General features: G+C 38.7%; 3 protein-coding genes across 6 annotated transcripts in view; all 3 read left to right on the top strand.

The window, feature by feature from the left end:
* Positions 1–10,583, top strand: part of LOC141777655 (SLAM family member 9-like) — a 102,536-nt gene extending 91,953 nt beyond the window's left edge. The window contains exons 4-5 of the mRNA XM_074652119.1: positions 8,383–8,496; positions 10,437–10,583. Of these exons, the coding sequence (XP_074508220.1) occupies positions 8,383–8,496; positions 10,437–10,480 (158 nt within the window). The 3' untranslated portion in view covers positions 10,481–10,583. The remainder of the gene's footprint in view (positions 1–8,382; positions 8,497–10,436) is intronic.
* Positions 1–24,482, top strand: part of LOC141777650 (uncharacterized) — a 63,565-nt gene that overhangs the window by 14,839 nt on the left and 24,244 nt on the right. The window contains exons 1-4 of one of the 4 annotated variants that reach the window (XM_074652109.1): positions 2,548–3,605; positions 6,428–6,739; positions 22,772–23,056; positions 24,345–24,458. In XM_074652109.1, coding sequence (XP_074508210.1) covers positions 3,485–3,605; positions 6,428–6,739; positions 22,772–23,056; positions 24,345–24,458 — 832 coding nt within the window. In that variant the 5' untranslated portion in view covers positions 2,548–3,484. Of the gene's footprint in view, positions 1–2,547; positions 3,606–6,427; positions 6,740–22,452; positions 22,686–22,771; positions 23,057–24,344; positions 24,459–24,482 lie in introns of those variants that run through there. The other 3 variants (XM_074652108.1, XM_074652110.1, XM_074652111.1) reach the window with 3 other exon arrangements.
* The window catches only part of LOC141777651 (SLAM family member 9-like), a 48,141-nt gene continuing 42,965 nt past the window's right edge, over positions 19,307–24,482 (top strand). Inside the window, exon 1 of the mRNA XM_074652113.1 lies at positions 19,307–19,409. Coding sequence (XP_074508214.1) covers positions 19,349–19,409 — 61 coding nt within the window. The 5' untranslated portion in view covers positions 19,307–19,348. The remainder of the gene's footprint in view (positions 19,410–24,482) is intronic.

A 24,482-nucleotide genomic window follows, 5' to 3' on the forward strand; every position in this document is an offset into this window, starting at 1 on the left:
CACAAAGAAAGGTGTGTCTTTTTAGCTAAGTTATTGGCTGGTCAAATGTTAGCTAGAAAGCTAACGTTACGTTTAAGCTACGTTAGACTTGGCTTCAAATCAATTATGCATTTTAATGAGAAGACATATTGTCAGTGTAAAAGATAATTGGGGGACTGATTCGGGGCCATATACCTAATTAAACAATGGGGACATCTTACTAGCTAACACAGCTGTGTGCTCAATTTCACAGGTTATCAATCTGGGTGATTGGTTTTGGTGTTTTGTTTAGGGTGACCAGATGTTCCGGTTTGTCCGGGACTGTCCCAGTTTCACGCTGATGTGTCCCGAGTCCCGACAAATATCTGTCAAACACTCAAATGTCCCGGTTTTCAACAGTCACTAACAAATTGTCCCGGTTTTCACTACAATTAAAATAGCAATATTATACTTACATAGACGTTTATCATGTTCCACTCGTTATTAATTTGTGCGCACGAGATAAGTATACAGAGAGCCAGCACAACGCAGCGCTGCAGTCGCACTGTTAAGGCACAATTACGCACGACAGATGTGGTGGTTACATTTAGTGCAGTTTTGAACCACAGAACCCTCAAACGTGTCGTTTTGATTAAGTATTCTACACAGTTCCTTCAGTTCATCAACCGGCATTTCTTTCCTCTTATAACTCCCTCAGTACCGTCCATTCTGTCAGTCTTTCACCCGGTGTCTCCATCCTGGACAAAATGTGGTCTGAGCTCCACAATGTGACAGAGATGGTTTGGGTTCAAAACGAAAGTTGAAAAATAATGAACGTAGGCCCAGACAACAATAAGTTTACCCTGAGAGAAAACTCTCTACAGGACTCCCAAACTGTCAGTGTGTCATGAGGGGGACAGCCCTGTGATTAAAGCCTTGTTATTTAACTAATGTTTCGTGTGTTTTCAAGGTACATTTCGTTTGATTTGTATGTTAATTCAATAATTTATTTGCGTGCAAGTTACGTTAATGTAATGCTAGATTTATAATGGACTGGAGCTTCGTATGCATATATGATTAAGGTTAGTAACAGACTAATGTTAGTAAGTTAGTTTAACTGTGATAATACCCTAACTAAATTAACTCTGAGCCCATTAGCTAACGTTATGTAAAGTAATCTACAGTTTTTGATATGGTGACCGTTAGGTAGATTAGCCACAGCAGGGCGCCAGACAAATGGTATTACAGCCCAGGTGTTGATGTTTATCACGGCAGAGATTGCTTCATTCATAATTACGATGCATTATTTTCTGATGATCAGGTTCCATTAATTAATAATCAGAGGAGGTTTGTAAACATTTCATTTGAATATGTGATATTCCCATGACATTTGATATTATTATTATTATTATTATTATTATTATAAAAGAAGCCTCCAGATCTAAATAAAAGGAAGAGAGAAGGAATGAAAAATACAGATTTTGTTAACAATATTTATTTATCCATAACTCAATATTTTCAAGGGACACTTCACTTGCAACTTTTTTTTTAAATTTGCAATGGTGAGCATTTTAATTTGACTCGCCATGAGCCCTGTAAAGTATACTTATAATCATCTTTTCATGACCACTGTCTTTGAACTGATGTTAAATGTGGAAACTGGGTTAGATTGTCAGAATTTCGTATGACTTGACTTGTGACTTGCTTGACCTCAGCAGGGACTCGACTTGACTTGCTTGACTCACAGCAGGGACTTGACTTGACTTGCTTGATTCTCACCACAGTGACCTGGGACTTGCTTGAGACTTGAAGGTTAAGACTTGAGACTTGCTCGTGACTTGCATATGTGTGACTTACACCTACCTCTGGTAGTCAGACTGTTTAGGTTAGTTTGTCATATATCTTACTTGAACAGCCCCTCTTCCCTCTATCAGCCCTAATGTTACCTGCAGCAGAGGGAGGAGGACAGAGGACAGAGGACGACAGGACAGAGGACGGGAGGAAGGACTGATACTGACTGAAGTCTGTGTTCTTCAGTCTTTATAAACTTCTCTTAGTATTTTCATGTCAGGAATATGATTTATTTTATTAACATTTTAGATTGGTTTCCAGTGAGATATTAAGGAGTTAATATGGTGACTTTGCTGTTGTACACATTGCTGTTGCTGTTCTAGAAACAACATTTAGCCCATTTTAAATATAGCATACGTATATGTATAGCTAATATGCACAATTCAATATTTCTTTATTTATCGCAAGTCATATCGTCATCGCAATACTGAACAGTGTTATCGCACATCGCAGATGTTCCTCATATCATGCAGGCCTAATGTGAGAGGCAGCCCCTTGTGTAGTATGAGAGTTGTGTGGAAGAGTTTAAGTGCCAGTTCTAGTGCTACCCCTTTGTACAGCGTGGCTGTGGCTGACAGAAGTCAACAATAAGTAATATTCTTATTAGGAATACATTTTCCTCCTGCATGAACTGTGCATTGCTGAATAGGGTAGGCCTACGCTACTGTATTTTAACATCGGTCATAATGGTGGTACTTGGAGAGCCAAATATTTTCTGAGGTGGTACTTGGTGAAAAAAGTTTGAGAACCACTGATCTACACACTTGGCACACGGGAGAGGCTTCAGTTTGTTACAATCTGCAACCTCATTGCTAGATACTGCCAAATCCTACACACTGCCCCTTTAATACAGATGCTTCTTTTCTTCAAAGCTAATTGGAATTGCAGTTTCTCTGTCTCAGTGACTTTAAGCACTGAGATAATGTTTCATTACAAACAGCTGCTACATGGATGCAAAAGGCCATCAGGTTATTGTGGGTTACAAATGTTACTGTAGGATACTCGAGGAAGCTCTCCTTTCTGTGTAAAGTAGGAGCCTTCTCTACGTCCATGTGATTTTCGAGTTACTAACATTGTCAAACTAACAACGAACATTTTATCGAAGCCCCTTTTATTTTTCAGCCTAGGCAACAAGGACATGAGGCGGACCACCAGAGGTGAGCGCTGAGAATGTGAAAGTAATCTTGTAAGTCACTGATAATGATTCTGTTCTGATGGAAATGTGTAAGAAGGATGAGTATGATGGATATGAATGTGTTGGAAATTGTATGTATTTGTAACATTTTCTTGAATTAACATCAAGCTCTGGAATGTTAATCAGGTGGAGAGATCCAATGAGACACATCTCTCTAAAAAAGGGGTTTAATAAAGCTGATTATGAGTTATTAAAGGCCATATTTTGTTCCATGATTTGTATAGGCGTTTACAGTAGACAGAGGAGCTGACGTAGGTTGTGTGAGATATATCTTAGCCTGATAGTCATATATGAGAGCTATGGATGTAAAACTAGTCACAAGACACCATTTGGACACATAAGCCTACTGTTCATCACACTTTCATTTGTGTTGCTCAAAGAATTGAAAAAAATATTTTGAAGAAATAGGACTATTCGTAACTTTTGTGACAACAAAAACTAAAAACTCACAGAGGATTGTCTAGAGACAATTTCTGATAAATGGTTTCTGAGCACGTTTCACAAATAGCCTTACCACTTCCTCATGTAGCACATTGCAGAATGAGGCCGTGGGTTGTACTTGTCTTTGCCGTCTCTCTGCTGCTTTCCTGTGAATCACAAGGTACGAACTTTATTTTGTTTATATTTCCCGTTGTTGATTGACATTGTTTGTTTTCAAAGTCAAAGTTGTCGTACCGTAGCACTATTTCACCAATAAGAAACATGTTTCATTGGAATTAACTTTTTTTTTTTAAAACTTTTGAATGATGATAATATTGAGAAATATACACAATTCTCAGTGATGTGCTCATTGTCTATTATTTCAATAATGATGCTAAAAATCTAAAACTAAAACTTTTATTTGTGGGAATGCTGATTCAGCAATCCCAGTATTGTTCTTTGAATCTTTACTCAACTTCTTCTATTTCTTCCGTACTTTTTTTGCAGTTTAAATACTCCTGCATACTTTCAGCTTCAGAAACCATTCAACTATCAAAATATTCAGCTCTTTAAGGATATTAGTACTATGACTTTTCTTGTTTCAACTATTTATACTTGTTAAATATTAAGCTTTTTCCACATTTTTTTTACAATGTAACTCAATGGAAAAAATCTTAAAATCCTCTTAAACCTACTCCACTTTGAAATGCTACTAGTTCTGCATACTTTCAGCTACAGACTTCATTTAAACGGGTTATATTCTTTGAACTATTAAGCTATGATTTAGCTTTTTGATAACTTTTACAGTTTTTGATTTATCACAGTTTACGTTTTATTACATTTTCAGACCATTTCAGATTTTATAATGGGTGTGTATTGCGTGGGTCGTTAAAGGCTAAAGCATGTGACATCACACCTAGAGTGGAGGAAAGCTTTAAAATCTTTTGGAAATTTTCCAAACAAATTGCTCTTTAACCCACAACTTCCACTCCTCATACACAATTAATATATCAAAATGTAGGTATTTTTGTTTTCTTTTAGATGATGTGCCCATTTAAGCAATAGGTCTTACAGTTTGGGATTTACCTCCTTCAAAGCACCAAGAGATCCCTTCCTCTCTCTCATCCGCTGCAATGTTAATTCACCTCTAAAAGTCTTGAACAATAACTCAACTTGAGACTTTTTAAACTGCCAGTTCTCAGTCATTTTTAACTTTATTCACACAAATGACACATCTACATCTTCATCAAAGTCTTGAGGTGCTCAAACTGAAGATATTTCAGGTATACAACTTATAGTTTTTAACTGAGAGGGTTTTTTTTCAGGTAGTACCCTCTGTGTTTTCACCAATCATTCCCAACCATGACTCAGCACTTTCAGACACAAATGGCTGATTAGAGCTCCATCAGTCTCTGCCTGTCTCTGATTGGTGCATTGCTCTTAAACTCTTTTTAACTGTACAAGTTTAATTTCTATTTAAGCCTATCCAGTTACTGTCTGCCTGATCAGTCTCTGCCTCTCTGATTTAAAAGTACCTCTGTCTCTCACACAGTTTACGTTTTATTAAATTTTTTCAGACTTTATAATGGGTGTGTATTGCATGGATTGTTAAAAGCTAGAGCACGTGACATCACACCTAGAGTGGAGGAAAGCTTTAAAATCTTTTGGAAATTTTCCAAACAAATTGCTCTCTAACCCACAACTTCCACTCCTCCTACACGATTAATACATCAGAACATAAGTATTTTTTGTCACACATACACACAAAGCCCCAGAAGATAACTATCTTAACAGGGAACTCACAAGTTTTTTTTTTTAAAAATAAAATCTCTATAGAGTAACTCTATATACTATATTTTGTCTAACGCCTACAGTTTCAAAGGTTCTAGCTACTACTACATCTGCTGCTCCTTCTGCTACTACTACAATTAATACTACTATTGCTACTTTCCACCCAAATCCCACTTCCTGTGTAACGATTTTAAAGGTTCATTCAGTGAAAATACTATATCTGTCCAAGCACTTTATTTCACCCAAATAGAATTCATCTCTCTCGCTCGCTCTCCTCTGCTCCGGCCCTGCAGCTCTGCTGCACCCTCGTCGTCGTTGGCGCTACGGAGAGAAAACGGGAACAGCAGCAGCTCACACACACACACACACACCAGAGATTGCTTGGTTCACTTTCCTTTACTTAAGTTTTAGTAGGCGTTGAACCAAGTCTTTTCACTCCCGTTTAGCTCGTCCTGCAGCGGTTCGTCCGGTCCCTCGTCCTGGCCGCCCTGTCGGCCGTGTTCCTGCAGCTCTACCGTACCGGTGAAGCCGTCTCTGTCCAGTTCGTCCTGCAGCGGTTCGTCCGTTACCTCGTCCTGGCCGACCTCTCACTCAGTCGGCCTTGTTCCTGCGATAAAGTGTACCGGTGAAGCTGCCTCGGTTCCAAACTTGCGTGTCCAGCTCCGCTTCCTCGTTCCTGCTGGTTCTCTACCTTTGTTCCTTCCTGTTGTTCACCTGTCCACAATCAACTTAAAAAGAGGCAGAGCGTCTCTGTCCGCCAATCCGGAGCTGTCAGGGGAGTGACAGTCAATCAGTCAGAGCTGTTTCTCATCAATTAATCACCTTGATCCAAAGTCCAATCCAGTTAAAAACACAGTAAAACCAGATATGAAATATAAAACACATGCAATAATAAAACGGGCAAACATGCAACACCACATCAATAAAAATAATATAAGAAATGCATTTACACATGATAAAACCCATAATAATAAACATGCAAGTGATTAAAACAACTGTATCTCCCTGTGACATATCTGCTCACGGTCTTTCTCCTCCAAGCTGGGAAACAAAGTGAAAGAAAGTCCTCTGTTACCATGATACAGTAAGCTGAAGGTACTTGAACTGATGATCCTGTGTGTAAGAAATATAGTAGGGATGGAATAACATTCAGTATTGACCGAATGACCATATATTGTGTGATTTTTATTATATTATGTACTGTTTCTACAGGGCCCAGTGCTGTGACTCCTGTGTTTGTGCAGAAGGGAGGAGATGTACTTCTGAATGTTGATGCTGATGTTCCTAAGGATTTTATTTTTGTTGAGTGGAACTTCAAAATAACAGACATTTTAGTAAGATTTCCACATGGTGATGGCAAACCATCGCCCCCTGATAATTATACTGGAAGAATTGAGTTTCCTGAGAAAAAATACTCTGTGAAATTGAAGAATCTACAAGAGGCAGACAGTGGAGTTTATACTGCACGAGTGGAATTGGATCAACACGACCGAACACTAGCTCAATACAACGTCACAGTTCAAGGTGAGTTTGATATTAGTTTGAGTTTAATATTTCAGACACTGATAGAGAGTTTCTGCTGCCATGTTTCTAAAATTCTTCACAGAAACTTTCTCTCCTCAGGTCCAGTGTCTACAGTTAATCTGACAGTGATCTCAGTGGACTCCAGAAGCTCAGAGTGTAACCTCACTGTGACCTGCAGAACACAGGACTCTCACATTAACAGCACTTTTAGATGTGACAACCAAACCTGCAGTCAGGAGGGAGGAGAGCAATCAGAGGTCACAACCTCTGGTGCTTCTCTCCGCATCTACCTGCTGAATGGTTTAATCATCTGTAACCATAGCAACCAGGTCAACTGGACCGAGGACATTAAAATAATTGTACATGTTTGCCTCCAACCTGATGGTAAGACTGAAAGACAGAACAACTTCCTGATAATAATGCAAAGTTTGGAGTTAGATTAAGACTTATAAGCATTTATTTTTTAAAGGAAACTTTCATACTTCCAAGTGAATTAATTAAGTTAAGATAAATAAATTGGGTTTGTTACAAATATGGTTAAAATCCATGTTTCCATTTTTCATTGTGTTTTCAGAGGTCTGTAGGCTGTAGGATTTTAGTACTTCTCAAGGAAGAGTTGCTCTGGTGGCAGAAATTACCTCATTAATTGAGTTCAACCATTGTGGGTTTGGCATTTTAAAAGCCATTTAACCCTCTGAGACCTGTTTTTCTCTTTTTTTATGGGGGTACAGGGGGTCTTTAGGGGGTCTTTAGGGGAGATAGCAGGTCAGCACATGGAAGTGGTGTACATCATCTGAAAGCTGGGAACCTGAAGATTAATTTGAGATGCTGCACTGTGTGTCAAGTTGTTCTAGTCATTAATCAGAAATAAACATGAATTTATTAATTATTAACTATTGATCCAAGTATATGATTTCCATCTCCATGCTCTATTATGTCTCATAAGTTGTTGTAAAAGATGTTGGGTTGATACCATTTGTTACACAGATTTGGCCCTAAATTCAATAATTTTTTACCACTTGAGAATTGATAAAAATGACCAATAATCCCTCCAAAATACCAGATTAAGACACCAAGATCTTGAGTAACACCATAGAAAAAGCAGGGGCGTTTTAACAGGGGGTTAAAATCGTAACTATTTTGTCCTCATCTCAGGATGACCTCTTTTACTGTAAATTGCTGTGAACATCATTTTTCTTCGGCAGGAAATACACCCGCTTGTTTGTGTGGAGGAGGGATATAAAATCGAGTTAAAATCAGTTTAAATCGATTTTTTTTTATTGTATAGATTTTTTTTATTGAAGGTATATTTCAGTCAAACCTAGTAAAAAACAAAAATGATAAGCCTTATCTATGAGACTTTTGGAAGGTTGGTAGATTGAAATTGTAACAGTTTTTTAAAGTATATTTTTTTATTGAAGGAATGGTACAATACATGTTACATAATGCAATGCATTACCCTCCATTTTTGTTTTTTGACAATTTTAAATGAACAAATTAAATGATTTCTTACCCCAGAGCAGGTAACCATTAATTAAAACTGCAGTCTGTTAAAGCAGATGTTACAGTAGCACACTTTCAATTATGTTGCATGACTTAAACCAGACATACTTTTCTAATCTGGCTTTTGTTTTTCTTTACAGATCCTAAACAACATGCCAGCAAGGTCACCGTGACTGCTGTTGCTGTCCCAATTGTCATTTTCGTCATTGCTGTTCTGTTAGGCCTGTTTTGTTATTATCGAAAGCTTGGAATCTGTAAGTCCAATTATGAATTTTAACATATAATTACATGTAAAATCTGCAAAATCTTATCAGTTTACTGTACACGGGAATTCAGTGTTCTAAAGTCCATCCTCTGCCATACTTATAAATCCTCCTGCGTATTCGGTAATGCAATTACAATAATTATATAATTAATACTATCTTATACCCTTCACACAGTAGTATGGATGGAAATCCACAACTGATCATTATTTACCATAATCAATGTTGTGGCAGATGTCTATGTAATTTAAAGCCCCTATATGTAGATTTCTTTTATGTGATATATTACCAGAATTGACCCAGGGGTATCTGCATACATTGCTGTTTGCCAAAGCACATTTTTTGATACAACCTCCAGGAGTCACCAACATCACAACATATCAAATCCTACACATAGAGGCTTTAAAAAGTGCTGCTGTTTGAAGATGGAGTCACTTAGACACATCATAAATCTGGACTCAATGTAGCTGCAGCTCATTTAATGTAAATGTAATGCGGTTAAAAAGGTAAAGCTCTAAAATGAAAAGTAAATTTAAGCAAATCAACATGTATTTTTTTTTTTTACAACTGACCTGCAGATAACAGAGAGAGCATCGAAAATACAGTATATGAAATACCACAGGTAAGCGTACATTTTTTTTTTCAACATCACTCTCCCAAAATTTGCCAGACACACTGAGGAACAGAATTTCAGATTTAGAGCAATTTAACAATTGAAATCGGATTTGAGGAAAATTAAGTTTATTATGTTTTCTCAATCAAAAGCTGGAGCCTCACATGCTTCTATTGGCTATCCCTATGCACACCAATCACTATACATTTTCCTGACAAAATGGTCTATTTGCTGTATATGACCTGTGACTCCTCGCTACAATAACTTCTACATCAATCTGCTGTTCCAAGTCCTACTGCTCGCTCCTACCTGCTACATGTGCACATCGCTGGTTGTGTTGCTTGCTTGTGCTCAAATGTAATGCTCTGGACCCGATGAACCGGATGCACCACAATCCATCTATCCAAACCTGCTGCTGCACAGGTTTCTCTACGCTGCGTATGTGTTGTTTGCTTGTGTTTTATTATAGTTATTCCATCATTGTGATGCGCCACTTTGCAAAACAGCAAATGCATGTTCAAAAAGGTGTTGTGTTCTCAAAACTCTTCATGCAAATATTGAATACCACACTGCTGTCTAAAAAGACAACACTGCAACAATGTCATGCACATTAGGTTTTTAAGCACATACTCTATCTACTACACGATCACAGCTGCGTTTCAGACAGCTTCTCCCTTTGCTTCCGTTTTTTCTGCACACACCAGTTGCTAGATGTGACTTCCTACTGAGCCAAAGGTTTTGCACTTCTGCATTTTCTTGCAAAGTGAATACTGTGAGCAGAAGACTCTCAGGTTAAATCTGCACTCGGTGTCTGCGGTTGTCTTAAATGTTTTTGCAAACCTCAATTTCAGCCTTCTAATATCAAGAGATGAGAAAAACTCTAGTTTTCTGTCTTTTTCTAAATGCAACGTATTTTCTGTGTTGTCAAAGTGGCGTAGATGCTTTCTCTACGTGCTTGTGTTTAAGCTGCAGTGTGTTGAGCTCTCTCGGCTAAGAGATTAATTTGAACTCAACTAAGGATCTTTCAGACACACCTTACTCTGCTCTTGATGAAAAACACCTAAAACTACGTTTTATAGCAATTTCATGCATTTTAGATACAAATTCATTGTAATGTTATGAAAAAAACAGGCTTAACACTTTTGTAGTCCATGATACAGACGTTTGTAGTATTTGAAGGATTTATATGAGCTGCTGTTAATCATAGTGAGATTACTTCCCATGTTAATACAGAAAAATAGCACAATTAATAATAAAGTGTAAAGTAAAAATGACAAACAACCTTTGCTAAAAACATTGCATGTGATATATTTTCCAGCTCGGAACTACAGCCCAACCTCTGGATCAGAGTCCAACAGATGATGCTTCAGGTCTTTCTCCAACCTCCACCTACTGCTTGGTAGGACCTCACCCTGGACCCCTAGAGACCATTAAGACTAGAGACACGACTTTGCCAGAGAGCCTGTATCATTTGCTATTCTTCGAAAAGCCTGCCAGGTCCTTAAAGAATTAAAGCTAAAGTTGGTCATTTTGAGCAAATATGATGAAAAAGTTATGTTTTTATAAAATTGCCACTATATCCTGTAAATAGTGCATGAGACAAATAATCTGTCTTCCTGTGCTCATAATGGCACGCCTATTTCTCTCCTCAGATGTTTTAGTGTACTGTTTAGCTGTAAAATTAAAGTTTGCTCTGGCTGGTGGGCGGTGCTTGGTTTTGGCTCGACTGTTTTCAACATGGCTAAACAGTACACTACAAGATGTTTCTGAACACATTTCAGCGCTGCCTTTTTATCATATCTGCTCAAAGTTACCAACTGCAGCTTTATTCAGGAATTGTATTCTACTGTACTTACCGCAATTTACAGTTTTACTAAGTGTTGCCAAAGCTGCCAATGTATAAGTTTATATGACCTGCTGTGGAATGAAAAGACTTTTCAACCATTTCAATAGAAACAGCTGTAAAACAATGAGGAAATGTTACTTAGCATCACACACATTCAGAAGTAGCTTTTTGTTTCATCATGATTTGAGCCAGAGAAAGAATCTGATGCTGTTCTACGGAACTAAAAATGTGGAAGCATTTGAAGGTCTCTTGTGCAGTTAACAGAATTACATTTAATTTCGCGTTAAGATGTAAACTGTGTTATCTAAGGACTTTAATTTATTCATGTGTTTTGCAAATTAATGAAACAAAATGTTTTTTTTTCTAATTTCTTTCTTTTTTAAAAGAGATTTTTACATGTAGTTTGTTTACAAAGATATCAAAGGAATTCTCGATTGAAAATTCAATTTAGAGAGCTGAAAATGTTATGCAAAATTTTAGCTTTTCTGAGCATATGGACAACCTTTGTATATATACGTATATTGTACTGAAACAAGCTTGAAAATGCCATTAAATGTTTTATTCTTCTATATTCATATTTTGTCATGCATTCAGTCTGTGTTTCCTAGAATAATAGCACTGATCTATTCCCTGCTGAAAAACTCACAATACCATGTTCAAAGTCAGTGACACATGATCTTTTGGCTTCTACTAATTCACACAATCATGAACATATAAGATGAGTATCTGGCTTTAATAAGTGTCCAATAATGGTGCATGTACCAGAAACTGCTTTCACCCATATACTGTATGTAACAAGTGGACGTATAGTCACCGTGACGTCAGCCATTGGTTTGTGGACTGCCGTTTTGAAGCCTCTAGTTCGGCATTTTGGCCGTTGCCATCTTGGTATTTGGCTGTCAACATCTTGCTTTTTTGCAACCAGAAGTGACACGAGAGGGTGGAGCTCAGTACAACCAAACTCTGAATAACACATTTTCAGGCGACCAAAAAGGTTATAATTAACTTTCATGAATTAAAAACACACTGTGAAAGAGTTAAAGTTCTAAGATGGAAACACGGACAACTCCCAGACAGGACAACGCTGTGATAGTGACCTGTCAATCACAAGGTAGCCACGCCCTAAAGCATTCCCTGCTTTATGGTCTATCTGACTCTAAATGGGACCATAATTTACTAAATGAACATCATGCTGTATTGAAAAAGACTTGAAACTAGTGATTGAGACCATAAACTCATGTTTACAATGTTTACTGAGGTAATAAATCAAGTGAGAGGTAGGCTCATTTTCTCATAGACTTCTATACAATCAGACTTCTTTTTGCAAACAGAGGAGTCGCCCCCTGCTGGCTGTTAGAATGAGCACATCCCCTCCCTTCTGCACAAACACAGGAGTCACAGAACTGGGCCCTGTAAAAACAGTAGACACACAATACAATAAAAATCACACGTACTATATGTCATCATCATTTAATGCAGGCTTCATATTTGACCCTGTGACCTTCATAGTGCAAAATGAAGAAGTGAAGTTCCCTCAGCTGATCATAGTTTATTAAGGGTTTGCAAAGCTGTGTTGTTTCTCCTGCAGGCCCACTCAGGATGTTCAAAACTTTTCTTGAAGTGAGCAGATGTAATACAACAAATGCTTCTCCTAATTCCTACAATTACAACTTACTAATAACTCTTGACACAGTTTTCCCAGGATAGAGGTGGAACTAAGCCCAATGATGAGGGTAAGATGTTACTCAAAGAATTGTTTTCTTTTCAACTCTTCAGAGACTTTCCACTCTTTCTCACTCAAACACAGGGGACTTTCTTCAACCTAGTCCTCTTTTCCCTCCTCTCACACACACTGTTGTCAGCTTTGATCATTTGCTCCTTCTGTCCATGTGCCTTGAGCAAGAGCCTCAAATTGTTCTTAGTGGGTGTGTACATGAGAGAAAAATGGAAGTCGCAAATTAATGTAATATATCAAAAAGCTCAGAATACTTAATTTTACAATAACATTATAATAAAATTTACTTCACTATACTGGTATATATTATTTATAATATAATTTATATAATTTATTTGTTTATAATAAATCTGTCAATATTTTCTTCTTTAAGCTTCTTCTTTCTTGAATTTTTATGCAATACGCTCAGCATTGAAAACATGGCTTTTTGTTTCCTGCAATTTTTTTCTGAGAAATATGCTGTTTGTTTTAGATTAGGAAGCATAAGAAGTGAAAAGGCAGTAAGAAGTGAAAAGAGTCACATTGAGGGGGGAAAAAATCATGTCATTACTTTACGAGGAAAAAAAGTAATTTTCCTCCTCCACAAAAGAGGCAGTTTCCCCCCCAGGTAGTGTGGATCTTTCTTCAGAATAAACACCGTTTTTTGCACAATCTTTTCAAGGTCCTGATACTGATGATAATGTGGTGCTGATGTGCCAAAAGATGAAGTATTTCGTTATTTGTGAAACCTGTACTAAAGTATAACTTCACAAGATGCTCCACTTTCCTCATTTTCACACAGGCAGCATGTAAACTTTTTTTAACTTTATAATATTATGACTTTATTCTCATAATATTACGACTTTTTTCTTCTACATGTATTATTTTATCCTCAAATTCTCAGATTTATTTATTTTTTTCCTCAATGTGGCCCTAATACTCCGTCGTACTTTACTCTGTATTTCCTTCCTGTATAATTCATAGAAATCATTCCCTCTTCTTCGATATGTTATCTCTAAATACATTTTTGCATTTATGCAAACAAAGGAAGACTCATTAATCTCCTGACATGTATATTGCTAATCCATCCATCGATTATCTGTAACAGCTTATCCTATTCAGGGTCTTGGGGGGGCTGGAGCCGATCCCAGCTGACATTGGGCGAAGGGGATGTACACCCTAGACAGGTCGCCAGACTACCACAGGGCTGACACATAGAGACAGACAACCATTCACACTCACATTCACACCTACGGGACATTTAGAGTCAACAATCAACCTAAACTGCATTTCTTTGGACTGTGGGAGGAGGCCGGAGAACCCAGAGAAAACCCACACTAACATGGGGAGAACAGACAGACGAACTCCACACAGAAGGACCCCAAGCCGGGTTTGAATGTACAATCTTCTTGCTGTGAGGCCAAAGTGCTAACCACTGCACCACCGTGCAGCCTTTTTATCGCTAAGCATAAGATAAATCATGAAAACAACTTTATGATGTTTGGTTCATTATTCACAGTAAAGAAGTTGGTTTTTCACTTTGGCTGTAAATGAACTGTTTAAACTCTTAACCATTAGCAATCAAGCTTCTTGCATTCCACTGGAGGAATACATTATGATTCTTGACTAGCCTGACTACTTAACTCATCTCTTACATCCTCCCATTTCACACCTTTCAAATCCAGATGAGGGACAGCTGCTTTTACTATAATCTGGATTCTTTCTGTTTTAGATTTTATATCTGCAGTCACATTTATGACTCCTGCTATGAACGTCACAAGCTTCTTTTTCTCTCTTCCACCATCTTCTTTCCCACTTCTTATGCAACACTTTCCACCGCTATCTCCTTCCCCCACCCCTGTCTGCCTGTCTGTCACTCAGCTTCTCCTGCCCAGCCCTCCTGGCTGCCTCAGATTTCTCCTTTACCCTTATTTTTCCTTTACCCCTCGTTTCATTGCTTCACAACCCCATTACGCTACACTGTGTTCGCCTCCACAATTACAGCACTTCGGTTTTGTATTCAACTCGCACTTTTCCATACTACAATTTTTCTCAGCCCCTCTCGTCATTCTCTTTGCATTTCTAACTGATCTGCTATGTACTTTCAGATTTTCAACTAGTTCTCTCATATTGACACTAAGGGGAATCCCTGTTATCACCCCTTTACTCCCGCTAGACCCTGCTCTCCAACTCTCACAGTTTTTGCGACTTTAACTTTCCCCACACACTGTAGCTTCCTTGCACCCAATCAACAAGTTACCATCTTTAAGCACTCTCACATACTTAATTTCACCAACTTGTGCTCTCATTATTTTTGTGAGTTTGAGTGGGTCCATATTCTTTGCAACACCTTCCCCCTCAAACCTCACTACTACATGTAGGATTCCTGGAACAGGGTTCCTAGCTTCCCTCTCACGCCTGTCACTGTCTGATCCTCTCTGGCTGCTTTTATCCTCCTTCTTCCTCTTACTGCTTGCTCTTACATCCTGCTCCCATTCCACTTCCCCATTATCACTCCAGTTGTATCACTCCTCACTCAACCCCATGCTATTGTAGCTGTCATCACCTCCATCCTTCCCTGCCATGGTGCAGCAACCAACAGGAAGCAGTTTAAAAGTATCGCTACCGGACTCGTACAGGCCGTCGGCCGACACTCCTCCACTCTACTCCCCACCGGTTAACGATTCCACACCCCGTTTCCAAAGCAAACAACAATAATTCTTGCCCTCAGCTAACTCGTCCGTGAATAGGCAAAGTCAAGCACTCAGTAGCTTTGTTAACAGTTTGTTCCAGCTTGAAGCTCAAAAACTACCAGCCAAAAACCTCTCTCATACAAAACAAACGTCCGCGTGCCACCAACTCCTCCCGGATCCAGTCACTCTTCCCAGACATTGGACTGAAGCAGCCTTCTGTTCATAAAGTCCGTGACATAGGATAGCAAAGTCTCGGTTTGCATGGGTATTCTCGGACAACATTATGCCGTCTTAAACTTATAAATATCTTTCTGCATAATTCATAAAGCATCACAATTTATGTGGAACTTGAAATACGTATATTGTGGTAATAAGCACTGTAAGAGTCTGTACGGCAGTGGTTTTCAAACTATGGTACTCTCTGTAGTGGTACGTGGAGGAATCTCTAATAAGAAATATGGCTGACCCATAAATCGTATTTTCATCGTCATCATATGAACATGCGCGATGAACACATCGAAAAAAGCTGTCTGAAACGTGATGAATAAGAAAAATCATATTTAGGGATGGTTAATGCTGCATCCTCTCCTCTTCCTGCTGCTCTGCCTATGGAAGGGAGGCTGGGTCACGGGCGGACATGGGTCTTGGGGGTATGGGGTATAACACATCTGACGCGTTAATGACGCGTGACCCATCCTCCTTCCCAGAGGCCTTGCTGCTCTGTCGGAGCTCTCCGCTCACATAAACACACAGCGCAGTCAGTCTGTGAAGAGCTGATCAGAGAGGCCGCAGTGGAAACAGCTACATCTACTCGTTACTGTAAGTTCAGATCAACTTTGAAAGTGTAAAGCCAAGACGCGTTATCATTACACCTGTTCAACAAGCATAAATATGATGAGCGGTTAAACAGGAAAAGTGAGGAGGAGGAAAGTGATATTTTAATCTGCTCTGCCCGCAGTCTCTCATCCACCACTGCTTTAGACAGGCATAGCGTGTTAGCTCGGCGGCTAACAGCGAACTGTAAACACGTGTAAGTTATTTAGTTGAGTTCTGACTGACTTTAGTTCCCTAGTAAGAAGTGATCCAGTGTAGGTGTCCGGGGAGGAACGGAAGGCGTGAAGCGGTGATGGGCTGCAGACTACGGAGCCTCTGTGTTACTCATTTATCTTCATAAAGTATAGGAGCAGCGCCACCCTCTGCTACACCAGATAAAACTAAAGCTGTCAGTAGTCTGAGTAGTCAGACTGTTTAGGTTAGTTTGTCACATATCTTACTTGTAAACTCATCAGCTGGCTGAAACCAAAGCAGCCCCTCTTCCCTCTATCAGCCCTAATGTTACTGCAGCAGAGGGAGGAGGACAGAGGACAGGAGGACAGGACAGAGGACAGGAGGAAGGACTGATACTGACTGATGTCTGTGTTCTTCAGTCTTTGTAAACTTCTGTTAGTAAACTGGGAAAAAAAAAAGTTTGGAAACTTGTGTTTGGTGGATTATTTCTCTGTTGTTACAATGCTAATGGTCATTGTATTATACATGGTTGGAAAGCCTGTTTATTTACCTTCACAATGATGTCCAACTTGTAAGGATCATGCATTTGTGGGAAGAGCAGTACAGCTGATTATGTGGGTAGCGCCAAAGAAAAATTTGCCAAAATGCTCTGCCAACAGTGTATTCTCATAAGGCTACCAGGAAGCCTGCAATGACTGCCCTTCACCGTCAGGCCCGCTTGCGCTGGTGTCGACAACACAGACAATGGAACCTGAACATGTGGGGGAATGTCATGTTCAGTGATGAGTCCAGGTTCTGTCTGCAAAAGTTGGATGGCAGGGTCAAAGTATGGAGACGATGCGGAGAACGCAAAGCTGATTGTAGCACCGATGGAGTAACAGCTTTTGGTGGGGGCAGTGTCATGGTGTGGGGGGGCATCTCCCTCACCGGCAAAACAAGGCTTGTCATCATTGAAGGCCATCTCAATGCAGGGAGATATCGGGATGAGATTCTGCAGCCAGTGGCGATCCCATATCTCCACAATCTGGGACCTAACTTCATCCTCCAAGATGACAACGCTCGCCCCCACAGAGCCAGGGTTATCACAGACTACCTCCACAATGTGGGAGTAGAGAGAATGGAATGGCCTGCCAAGAGTCCACACCTCAACCCAATTCAACACTTGTGGGATCAGCTTGGGCGTGCTGTACGTGTTAGAGTGACCAACACAACCTCGTTGGCTGACCGGCAATGAATCCTGGTTGAGGAATGGAACGCCATCCCACAGCAACGTGTGACCAGGTTGGTGACCAGCATGAGGAGGAGGTGCCAGGCTGTTGTGGCTGCGTATGGATCTTCCACCGCTACTGAGGCTCCTGACGGTGTATTAAATGAATAAAGTGTAAAATAGCCAATGTGTCTTGTTTGTTCCTTGTTACTGATAGAGAGTTCAATCATCCAATCCACCAAACAACTCAAAACAAGAGTCAATTCCAACATGAGAATACACTGTTTACCATTGACGGAGCATTTTGGCAAATTTTTCTTGGGCGCTCCCCACATAATCAGCTGTGCTGCTCATCCCACAAATGCACGATCCTTACAAGTTGGATATCATTACGAAGGTAAATAAACAGGCTTTCCAACGATGTAAAATACAATGACCATTAGCATTGTAACAACAGAGAAATAATCCACCAAACACAAGTTTCCAGACTTTTTTTCCCCAGTTTATTTTCATGTCAGGAATATGATTTATTTTATTAACATTTTAGATACCCCTTGCATAGTATGAGAGTTGTGTGGAAGAGTTTAAGTGCCAGTTCTAGTGCTACCCCTTTGTCGAGCGTTGCTGTGGCTGACAGAAGTCAACAATAAGTAATATTTTTATTAGGAATAAATTTGCCTCCTGCATGAACTGTGCATTGCTGAATAGGGTAGGCCTACGCTACTGTATTTTAACATCGGTCATAGTGGTGGTACTTGGAGAGTCAAATATTTTCTGAGGTGGTACTTGGTGAAAAAAGTTTGACAACCACTGATCTACACGCTTGGCACATGGGAGAGACTTCATTTGGTTGCAATCTGCAACCTCATTGCTAGAAACTGCCAAGTCCTACACACGGCCCCTTTAATACAGATCCTTCTTTTCTTCAAAGCTAATTGGAATTGCAGTTTCTCTGTCTCAGTGGCTTTAAGCAAACTGAGTGCTACAAATGAGATAATGTTTCATTACAAACAGCTGCTACATGGATGCAAAAGGCCATCAGGTTATTGTGGGTTACAAATGTTACTGTAGGATACTCGAGGAAGCTCTCCTTTCTGTGTAAAGTAGGAGCCTTCCGTACGTCCATGTGATTTTCGAGTTACTAACATTGTCAAACTAACAACGAACATTTTATCGAAGCCCCTTTTATTTTTCCGCCTAGGCAACAAGGACATGGGGAGGACCACCAGAGGTGAGTGCTGAGAATGTGAAAGTAATCTTGTAAGTCACTGATAATGATTCTGTTCTGATGGGAATGTGAAGCAAGGATGAGTATGATGGATATGAATGTGTTGGAAATTGTATGTATTTGTAACATTTCTTGAATTAACATCAAGCTCTGGCATGTTAATCAGGTGGAGAGATCCTATGAAACACATCTCTCTAAAAGAGTGGTTTAAAAAAGCTGATTATGAGTTATTAAAGGCCATATTTTGTTTCATGTTTTGTACAGACGGTTGTAGTAGACAGAGGAGCTGACGTAAGTTGAGATGTAAAACTAGTCACAGGACACCATTTGGACACATAAGCCTACTGTTCATCACACTTCCATTTGTGTTGCTCAAATAATTGAAGATTTTTTTCTAAAGGAATGGGAATATTTGTAACTTTCATGACAATAAAAACTGTTCACAGTGGATTGTAGAGAGACATTTCCTGATAAATTGTTACTGAGTGCAGTTCACAAATAGCCTTACCACTTCTTCATGTAGCACATGGCAGAATGAAGCCGTGGGTCGTGATTGTCTTTGCTGTTTCTCTGCTGCTTTCCTGTGAATCACAAGGTAAGAACTTTATTTTGTTTATATTTCCCGTTGTTGATTGACATTGTTTGTTTTCAAAGTCAAAGTTGTCGTACCGTAGCACTATTTCACCAATAAGAAACATTATGTTTCATTGGAACTAACTTTTTTTTTTTTAAACCTATGAATGATGATAATATTGAGAAATATACACAATTCTCAGTGATGTGCTCATTGTCAATTATTTCAATAATGATGCTAAACATCTAAAACTAAAACTTTTATTTGTGGGAATGCTGATTCAGCATTCCCAGTATTGTTCTTTGAATCTTTACACAACTTCTTCTATTTCTTCTGTACGTTTTTTGCAGTTTAAATACTCCTGCATACTTTCAGCTTCAGAAACCGTTCAAATATCAAAATATTCAGCTCTTTAAGGATATTAGTGCTGTGACTTTCTTGTTTCAACTATTTATACTTGTTAAATATCAAGCTTTTTCCACATTTTTTTTACAATGTAACTCAATGGAGAAAATCTTCAAATCCTCTTGAACCTGCTCCACTTTGAAATGCTACTGCTTCTGCATACTTTCAGCTACAGACTTTATTTAAACTTTAAACGGGTTATATTCTTTGAACTATTGAGCTATTATTTAGCTTTTTGATAACTTTTACAGTTTTTGATTTATCACAGTTTTATAAAATTTTCAGACCATTTCAGATTTTATAATGGGTGTGTATTGCATGGATTGTTAAAAGCTAGAGTGTGTGACATCATCGCTAGAGTGGAGGAAAGCTTTAAAATCTTTTGAAAATGTTCCAAACAAATTGCTCTCTAACCCACAACTTCCACTCCTCATACACAATTAATACATCAGAACATAGGTATTTTTTGTCGCACACACACACACACACACACACACACACACACACACACACACACACACACACACACACACACACACACAAAGCCCCAGAAGATAACTGTATCTTAACAGGGAACTCAGGACAAGTTTTTTTTCAAAATAAATTCTCTATAGAGTAACTCTCTACTATATTCTGTCTAATGACTTACAGTTTTAAAGGTTCTAGCTACTACTACTGCTAAAACTATTACTAATACTACTACTGTTGCTGCTGCTGCTGCTGCTGCTGCTACTACTAATACTACTACTACTGCTACTACTGCTTCTGTTCCTACTGCTTCTACTACTACTACTACTACTACTACAGCTGCTGCTCCTTCTACTACTACTACTACCACTACTACGATTAATACTACTATTGCTACTACTGCTACTTTCTCCCAAATACCACTTTCTGTGTAACTAAGATTTTAAAGGTTCATTCAGTGAAAATAGTATTTCTGTCCAAGCACTTATAGTTTTAAAGGTTTATTTCACCCAAATACTCTCTCCCTCTCTCTCTCTCTCTCTCTCTCTCTCCCTCTCTCTCTCTCCTCTCTCGCTCGCTCTCTCTCCCTCTCTCTCTCTCTCTCTCTCTCTCTCTCTCTCTCTCTCTCTCTCTCTCTCTCTCTCTATCTCTCTCTCTCTCTCCTCTCTCTCTCTCTCTCTCTCTCTCTCCTTCTCTACCTCTCTACCTCTCTCTGTCTCTGTTTGTGTTTAACAATGCAGTTCATCTGTCTGATATACATACAAAGCATTTCTTCTTTCCGCCTATTCAGGAAAATTCAAATTTACCACTTTTGACAGTATTACAGTTTAGCTTCCAGCTTTTCTAGAAATGTATTTCAGCTCTTAGCTTCTTTAGGTAATGCAGTTCAGCTTTCAACCCTGCCAGTTGTACATTTCATCGTCTAGGGTTTTCAGCAGTGCAATGCATTTGAGCTTCAACATTTTTAGGCAAATCATTTCCCATTTCTGCATTTTCAGCAATGCTTTGCAATAAATTTCAGCTGTCAGCATTCCAGCATTTTCAGCAGGAAATCTAGTTGAGATATACAGTTATGTCAGTTACCCCACCTCTTACCCATGCGTGACAAAACAAAAAGGGTGTCTGTTTCTTTCTGGTTAATCTGGATAAGAAAAGTTAAATTTAGTGTTACATTTTACTAAAATTTGCATTCTTCATTCTTGTACAATGCCCTAATACTGTATACTGAGACAGTAGGACTGTATACTGAGACAGTAGGCAGGCAATTTCCCCAAAAAAATGTCATTGCCATCAGCCAATCAACAATATTATTTAATATTATCCATATTTGGATGAAGATATTGATCCAGACACAGATTGAAAACATTCAAAAGACTTTTGTGTTATTTAAGTGACACATTTAGAGGATATCCTTGGCGAAGGTACGGACTCTTTGAGTCCTTTCTAGTTCCCATCTTGAAATTTTCTTTGATTTCTTTGAATAATACATATTTTAACCTTTACAGTAGATAATTATAATACACATATTATACATTATAGCAACATGTTGAAAAGGTGTACACTGTCTCTCCAAGACACATAAACTTGACTCCTTCCGTAACAACCTCAGTAAGCAGTCGGTGGAAATATCCACTCACGGTCTGTCTCCTCCAAGCTGGGGAACAAAGTGAAAGAAAGTCCTCTGTCTTTTAGAAGAGACTGACTGGAAATACTCGGTAATGTTAAGAAGAAAAATAAAGTAACATCTTACTGTCAATGGGCTTAGTTTCACCTGTTAAACTCCTCTATCCTGAGGCAAACTTTGTCACAAGACAAAGCCGATGTAAGGCATTTTTAAAGACATTTTCTAACATTGATAAACCATGATAAGCTGAAGGTACTTGAACTGATGATCCAATGTGTAAGAAATATAGTAGGGATGGAATACGATTCAGTATTGACTGAATAAACACATATTGTGTGATTTTTATTATATTGTGTGTCTACTGTTTCTACAGGGCCCAGTGCTGTGCCTGTGTTTGTGCAGAAGGGAGGAGATGTGCTTCTGAAAGTTGATGCTGATGTTCCTGAGAATTTTTCTTTTGTTGAGTGGAACGTCAATAAAACGACCATTTTAGCAAGATTTCGACATGATGGTGGCAAAAAAACATCGCCCCCCGATAATTATACTGGAAGGGTTGAGTTTCCTGAGAACCTTTGTTTTGGTTGAGTGGAACTTCAATAAAATGATCGTTTTAGTAAGATTTCTACCTGGTAGAAAACCATCACCCTTTCGAGGTTACACTGAAAGGATCGAGTTTCCTGAGAAAAAATACTCTGTGAAATTGAAGAATCTACAAGAGGCAGACAAGGGAGTTTTTACTGCACGAGTGCTATTGGAACAAGGAGACCAAACACTAGCTGAATACAACGTCATAGTTCAAGGTGAGTTTGTTAACATTTCAGACACTGATAGAGAGTTTTCTGTTGCCATGTTTCTAAAATTCTTCACAGAAACTTTCCCTCCTCAGATCCAGTGTCTCCAGTTAATCTGACAGTGATCTCAGTGGACTCCAGAAGCTCAGAGTGTGACCTCACTGTGACCTGCAGAACACAGGACTCTCACATTAACAGCACTTTGAGATGTGACAACCAAACCTGCAGTCAGGAGGGAGGAGAGCAATCAGAGGTCACAACCTCTGGTGCTTCTCTCCACGTCTACCTGTCGAATGGCTCTATCATCTGTAACCATAGCAACCAGGTCAGCAGGGCCGAGGACATTAAAATAATTGGACATCTTTGCCTCCAACCTGATGGTAAGACTGAAAGACAGAACAACTTCCTGAAAATAATGCACAGTTTGGAATTAGATTAAGACTTATAAGTATTTATTTTTTAAAGAAAACTTTCATACGTCCAAGTGAATTAATTAAGTTAAGATAAGATAAATTGGGTTTGTTACAAATATGGTTAAAAGCCATGTATTTTTCATTGTGTTTTCAGGGGTGAGTAGGCTTTAGGATTTTAGTACTTCTCAAGGAGGAGTTGCTCTGGTGGCAGAAATTACCTCATTGATTCAGTTCAACAATTGTGGGTTTGGCATTTTAAAAGCCATTTAACCCTCTGAGACCTGTTTTTGTCTTTTTTTAGGGGGGTAAAGGGGGTCTTTAGGGGGTCTTTAAGGGGATATAGCAGGTCAGCACATGGAAGTGGTGTACATCATCTGAAAGCCGGGAACCTGGCGATTAATTTGAGATGCTGCTCAGCACTGTGTGTCAAGTTGTTCTAGTCATTAATCAGAAATAAACATGAATTTATTAATGATTAATTATTGATCCAAGTATATGATTTCCATTCCCATGCTCTATTATGTCTCATAAGTTGTTGCAGCAATTTTTGGGTTGATACCATTTGTTACACAGATTTGGTCCTAATTTTAACCATTTTTACCACTCGAGAATTGATCAAAAATTAACAATAATCCCTCCAAAATACCAGATTAAGACACCAAGACCTTGAGGAACACCATAGAAAAAGTAGAGGCGTTTTAAAAAATCTTAACTATTTTTGTCCTCGTCTCAGGATGACCTCTTTTACTGTAAACTGCTGTGAACATCCTCTTTCTTGGACAGGAAATAAAACTGCTTGTGTGTGGGGAGGAGGGATATCAAATTGAGTTAAAATCAGTTTAAATAAAAAAAATTTTTGTTTATATATTTTTTTATTTAACGTATGTTTCAGTGAAACCTAGTAAAAACCAAAAATGATAAGCCTTATCTATCGGCTGGCATGAATTGTTAGTATTTGGTAGGTTATAAAGTTAAACTAGAAAATGAAATTGTAAAACTAAGAAGCAGGTGATATTTAAATTAGCTCATTCAGGGACTTTTGGAAGGTTGGTAGATTTAAATTGTGACAGTTTTTTTAAATATATTTTTTATTATTACCACAGAGCAGGTTACCAAGGCATTTGTATCATTAAAACTGCAGTCTGTTAAAAGCACAGGCTGGGAAGATGTGATGCAACAGTGGCACATTTTCAATTATGTTGCAAGACTTAAACCAGACATACTTTTCTAATCTGGCTTTTGTTTTTCTTTACAGATCCTAAACAACATGCCAGCAAGGTCACCGTGACTGCTGTTGCTGTCCCAATTGTCATTTTCGTCATTGCTGTTCTGTCAGGCCTGTTTTGTTATTATCGAAAGCTTGGAATCTGTAAGTCCAAGTATGAATTTTAAC

Source organism: Sebastes fasciatus, chromosome 11 (assembly GCF_043250625.1).
Source record: "Sebastes fasciatus isolate fSebFas1 chromosome 11, fSebFas1.pri, whole genome shotgun sequence".
Taxonomy (NCBI): domain Eukaryota; kingdom Metazoa; phylum Chordata; class Actinopteri; order Perciformes; family Sebastidae; genus Sebastes; species Sebastes fasciatus.